Source organism: Tachypleus tridentatus, chromosome 13 (genome assembly GCF_004210375.1).
Source record: "Tachypleus tridentatus isolate NWPU-2018 chromosome 13, ASM421037v1, whole genome shotgun sequence".
Lineage (NCBI taxonomy): Eukaryota > Metazoa > Arthropoda > Merostomata > Xiphosura > Limulidae > Tachypleus > Tachypleus tridentatus.
This window is the reverse complement of record NC_134837.1, coordinates 90,565,893-90,571,892: the sequence shown is the minus strand read 5'-3', so window position 1 is coordinate 90,571,892 and position 6,000 is coordinate 90,565,893. Positions and strand designations below refer to the sequence as shown.

Sequence of the window (6,000 nt, the reverse complement as noted above, 5' to 3'; positions counted from 1 at the left end):
ATCTCACGATTTCTGAAGGGTGCAGTTCATATAAGATTTGAAACTGATACTGCATTACCTAAATTACCTGTAAAATAATAATACCAATACATACTTTTACAATCACTTTCTAATATTATAGTTTTATTTTTATTAGAACGAGTTCGTGAAAAAAAATTCGTTTCGTCTTTATACCCAAATATAAAAGTGAATTGTAAATTAACTGATATAACGATTCTTAAGCGCTATACACTGCATCAAATTTGAACAGTAACAAAATTAGGTATTATTAAAAATGCATAAAAAAAAGTTTGGTATAAAAATGTGTTACAAGAAAAAAATCGTAGTCAACGCTTTTAGCCAAAATCATTCATTGAGCTTTATACATCTCTTTGTTAGAGATTTTACAAGTATATCATTTTTTGGTGATAACACCATTGCTTTAGCCTTTTTACTGTGTGCTTTTCAACTTAACATAAAATAGTACAATAGTGAACCAATGTAATAATTTTACTTCAAAAACTTATTACATGTTGTCTATAATAAACACAATGTTGAAGAAAGTTACAACTGTCTTATACTAGTTTTTGTTATTATAAAAAGTAAACAATATTTCTTGATATTTAATTTACTGTAAAGGAAAAGAAAATAATTAGAGATGGTAATTACTATGACAAATATTTTAAACATATAAAATTCGTGAGCATTTAAGACAGTCTGAAGCATTTACTGTCTATCACATCAAAAACAAAACAACTGTTTTAAGAGGCTATCTGTTAATAATTGCTGAAAGAAAAATAACCATATGGAATGACAAAAGGTAATTCTTCTTTAAGACGGTTCTTTTGTTACAGGTTATCTAATTCCAACAGCACTTGAAAACTGCATTGATATATGAGCAATACTAGTAATAAGACTGAAAATTGGAATTAGAATTATTATTTTTAATTAACAAACATTTTTATTCAGGAAGTCTAGAAACTACATACAATTCTGTTATTATTTCAAACGTTAATAATTAGTACACAACTATCATTGGTTATTTTTCATCCAGAACAACAACAGTGATACTCCATATGCAAACGTGTTATCTACCATAAGCACAACGTTGGAAAATGTTACATGCAGTAGGAGAAAGGTTAATCAGTCATTTATATGAGTATATATATTCAGAAATATCATTTGATTTCTGTTTAATTTATTAATAAAATAAAACAATAACTCTTGACAGCAACAACATGCTCTCTTGGTAGGTAGGATATATTTAAATAAACAAATTTTAACCATCATTAAAAATTTTTCAAGAAATAATTACATACAGTAATAAAATATCTTAAGCTTGGCAGCTGAAATACCAAATGAAATCGAATTTAAGAATCAACTAAAGTTGTCCACAAAATGTTGGAGGATTGGCACAAGAATTAAAGTGCTTGACAAATATGTGATGAGTTCAACTTTAGAATTTTAAATTAGTATTAAAAAAAAAACACTTAAATGCAGTGAAGAAGCACTAGATCCATTTTATCCTTAAACTCTCTATAGATTAGGCTTAACATTTCAAATAGAAGTGAACAGCGTTATTCTTAATTTTATATTCTAAAAAATACTAAAATATTAAATTTGAAAACAAAACAAAACAGGTAACTTCAAGAAACATTGTTTTATGATACAGAAATGTTAATACTGGTTATATTGATGTGTTACAATACCCTATTAACAATTATGTTTGTGTATAATCACACTAAGAAGTATTTTCTTTCTCCAATATCCATAGATATAAATGTAGCTGCATCAAAGTAGCTACAAGATTCTCAAGGAAAGTCAAGTATATGCTTAAATGAGTTTGTGATTTATTACCAATTAATCTCTTTTAACACATAAAACTATCCCTTTCTCTAAAGATCACAAACGTTATTGTTAACCAGAAATTATAAACAAATACAAACATCAGTTATTAAGCACAATAGTCTTATTACACTTAGGAATTTAAAATGCAATAGAAAGTAGAATGTTTAACATTCACTAAATTATTATCACTACATACATATTAAAAACTGTGTAATGTTTACCTTTGTCAGAAATAAACATGGTACATCAGTTAATTCAACAAAAGTTTGTTATGAATCTACAAATGTGGAAAATATTTTGAGTGATTATTTTTCTCACCACAACTTCACAAAACAATAAACAAAATATGTTCTAAATTTTCTCAAAGCTGTAAGAACTATGTTTATAAAGCAACTCTTGGTTGTTAATTCTCACAAAAATAAGTCTAAGCAGTTATAACAAGCAGATGAGTTGTATACAATTTTAAGAAATAATACCTAAGTTCAGCATGGCCTGATGGAATAGTTATTGCTTCACTAGCTAATTTAAAAATGCAAACTACTTACATTTTTATGTATGATTTGAATTATTTAATAATTACTCCTTTTAATATTCTGCAACACAGGTTATTTTCAAAATGGAAAGTTATTATAAGAATTATGAAACAGTATATATGTAGGTATGTTAGTATTCAAAATAATGGGCAGAAGCATCTAACATAAGCATTGTATGTATATGGTCTATTACGTTGGAAAAAACAACAAAAAATTCTCCTTTACTGAAAAAAGAAACAAACTACTTTATAAATTACCAAACAGTCTAGAAAATATTTTAGAATTAAATTAATCAAGTCTCCAAATATAAAGACATATAATCATTACCAGTATTGGAAATTATAACAGCAATCACTTGGAATGTTTCCCCAGTTTAATATATATTTCTTTAACCATACCTTCTATTATCAAATTTTCATTCAATCACCATTGTATCTTGAAAATATGACATAAAAGTAAATCACTCAAATTTACACTTCAAACTCCACCCTATGACAAAGTGGCAAAGGTTGAGATAAAACAAAGGACTGTTGTGTACCTTGCCACACCCTAAATTGTACAGTAAACATATTACCACAATGTCTGCCATGAGACAAAATGAAGCTCCTTCTAGAAGTTAACAACCTTAGTTCCTCTTGTACATACACTATTTCACCAGCTTGCTAATGCAGATGTATTAACAAATTCAAACTTCCATTTTTGATTCTGGCTGGTTGGGTCACAGGGGCTCATAAACAGTTCCTGACGTTCACTATCACAATCCAGACAATTTCCAGTTATAGGATGTAGCAGGTGTTGGTTGTTCTGAAAATTATTGAAAACTAAATTAAGGAACTATTTTTGTAAGAGTTCCAAAAAATGTTTAATTTCCCAAAGTCTTAAGCAAGAAAATAAGCATTTAAGTACTTGTTATATTTAAAACGTGCATTCATCTGTCTTAGAAATAAATACATTTTAACTTCCTAAAAGTAAATATATTTTTCAAATGGAAACATATTGAAATATCAGATGTATTGAAAAACACAGTTTAAAATACAAGACAAAGCAAAACATTCAATAAGATTAAATAAGCATTTACATGAAGGAAAATTATATTTTTCTTCAATATAAATATAAAGTAAATAGTTCATTATGGCTACATCTAAATTGCAAAAGTGCAGGAAGTAAACTTTTTATAATGTGTCTCTATTTGATAAAAGGCTACTTTTTGTAAGTGCTTGGTTTACAGGGTTTGTTATTTTTCTTTAATTGATTTTTTTAAACCTGTATGTTTATACAATGTCATGGTAGAAAACATGCCTATTTTTTCATGTAAAAATATCACTTTAAAAGTATAATAATAGCAATACTTGCATTATTTACTTCCACTTTACAGTTATAAATATTAAAAAAAGCTCAAATTGTGTATATTATACAAAGAAAGAAGAAATGTTTGGACTTTAATGGAAAAAGAAAAAAATAATAGGGATAAAATCAACTACAAAAAAAAAAAACTAAAATCAGATAAAGTGACTTAGAAACTCACCAAATCATACTTCCATAGCTGGTTTCCCTGCATGCCATGGCAACTCCACAGAACAACAGGTGCATGGGCTTCTGAGCTAGATACATCAAAACACACGCTCCTTTTGGCTGGACGGATGTCTTTATGCCAAGTTAGAACAAACTGCTACAAAATGGAAAAACAAACCCTAGTAGTAACAAAACAGTAAAGAGTTGAAACATAGAAGTGATTCTTCCTAATGTGGCAGATGTGTGAACATATTTTACATAGAAGCTTTTCTCAGTGAGTATACACATTTAATGGAAATGCAAAAAATATTGTTTCATATGAAGAAGGGAGCTTCCTACCATACAAATGTAATATGTTGAGGTAACAGATTTAAGGGCTTTATCTCTCTTACTTGAATATAGTCCTTTGCATTCAATTTCTGAAATGTGATGGTGCTTGAACAAGGCCACCCATACCAATTTGCATCTTTAACTTAAAGAAATAATCTCCTTCATGTACACAGTTATGTATTTAAGGAGCCAAATTTAAACACCATATATTTTAAGTGAAGAGGAAAATTAGTGCATATAATTAATTTAAACAAAAAAATGTTACTTTATTTTTAGATGATCCTTAGTAGTTATGTGTGTATATCTTTTAAAAGTAAAAATTATTATTTGATCAAAAATTACTCAGTTTTACAAAACAAGTGTATCACATACATCTTAACTGTTGCAGCCTCATTCTTATAAGTGGAACAGTAATAATGTGCATATAATTATTGTTACAAAAACAGACAAGCTTTAATGTATAAGCAATCTACTTGTTATATCTAAAACATGCATTCATCTGTTGTTGTACAGATACTTCAGTCTTAAAAATAAATACATTTTAACTTCCTGAAACTAAACATATTTCTAAATACATTTTAACTTCCTGAAACTAAACATATTTCTCAAACAAACAGAAACACACTGAATTATTGGATGTATTGAAAAACACAATTTAGAATACAGGAAGACAAAACAAAACATTCAACAAGATTAGATGTGCTAAATGAAAAATCCTAACATAAATAAATTACCAGAGAATGTCAAAATTAGAAACAAGCAAAAGTCTTAAATCAATTAAATAAAACATCCATAAAATCTGCTTTGAAAAATATACCATATTTATGACTCCTAGTCTTTTATAAAACATATTTTAGCTTTAAAAAAATTAAGATTTTGCTTTAATTTCTTAGAAATATAAATTTATATCATAAAAACTAGCATGTCAAAAATACATGCAAAAAGAGCAGGTTCTTTTCATTTACCAACATTGTCCAAAGCAAAAATGTAATTATGACAGAAAAATACAATATTAATTTAAATACACTGCTTTATATTTCATTACACTATAGGGATAAACCTGTTTTCTACTTTATGTTTAATAAATTAAGACTTCTCTTGTTTTATGATATATGGTCATACATACATATTAGAAGTTTGGACAATGCAATATTGAATGTTATCCATCATGACTATTATTACTGTTATGATATCTTTTGATCTTCAATATATAAGTATTTTTATTAGGAACACATACCTGTTCTCCACCTTGGTTATCATTATCTTTTATACATTTTTCCAGATTGAATCTTTCATTTTGACCTCGAAATCGGGTATCAATGCACAAATTCCTACCAACATTGCGTATCTGGTACAATATACAAAAGGTACAAATTAAACAATGCATCTTGATGACAAAGTATACAACTAGGAAATAATACACACATCCTGAGTAAAAAGGATGGTCAGAATATCAGGATCATATGGTACTTAATATAATGAGAAATATAAAAAAAAATTATATCAATAAAAAGTTAATTCTTTTATTACATTATACTCGGTTAACAATTTCATTCATGTCAACAATAAATGAGAACAATCAGTGGACTTCTTTGTTACATTGAATAATCTAGTTGTTTTTTTTATTAAAGAGTCCAATTTCATTATTTAGTAAAATGGCTGCCACTTTGTGCATTTCAACTAAAGGATAATGTTAAATTTTTCATTCCAATGAAAGCTTGAAAATGAAAAACTCACAAATCACTGAAATTTCTAATTACTCATGAAACAAGACTTTTTATTAATTAAACTACTCTAT

The 6,000-nt window shown here is 27.3% G+C and overlaps 1 protein-coding gene across 7 annotated transcripts in view; it reads right to left on the bottom strand.

The window, feature by feature from the left end:
- Nucleotides 1-474: 474 nt before the first annotated feature.
- LOC143240928 (putative polypeptide N-acetylgalactosaminyltransferase 10) overlaps nt 475-6,000 on the bottom strand; it is a 165,579-nt gene continuing 160,053 nt past the window's right edge. For 6 of the 7 annotated variants that reach the window (XM_076484188.1, XM_076484189.1, XM_076484192.1 and 3 more), the window contains 3 exons: nt 5,440-5,550; nt 3,886-4,029; nt 475-3,164 (listed from right to left, as the gene is read on the bottom strand). In XM_076484188.1, coding sequence (XP_076340303.1) covers nt 3,012-3,164; nt 3,886-4,029; nt 5,440-5,550 — 408 coding nt within the window. In that variant the 3' untranslated portion in view covers nt 475-3,011. Of the gene's footprint in view, nt 3,165-3,885; nt 4,052-5,439; nt 5,551-6,000 lie in introns of all 7 variants that reach the window. The other variant, XR_013022057.1, reaches the window with a different exon arrangement.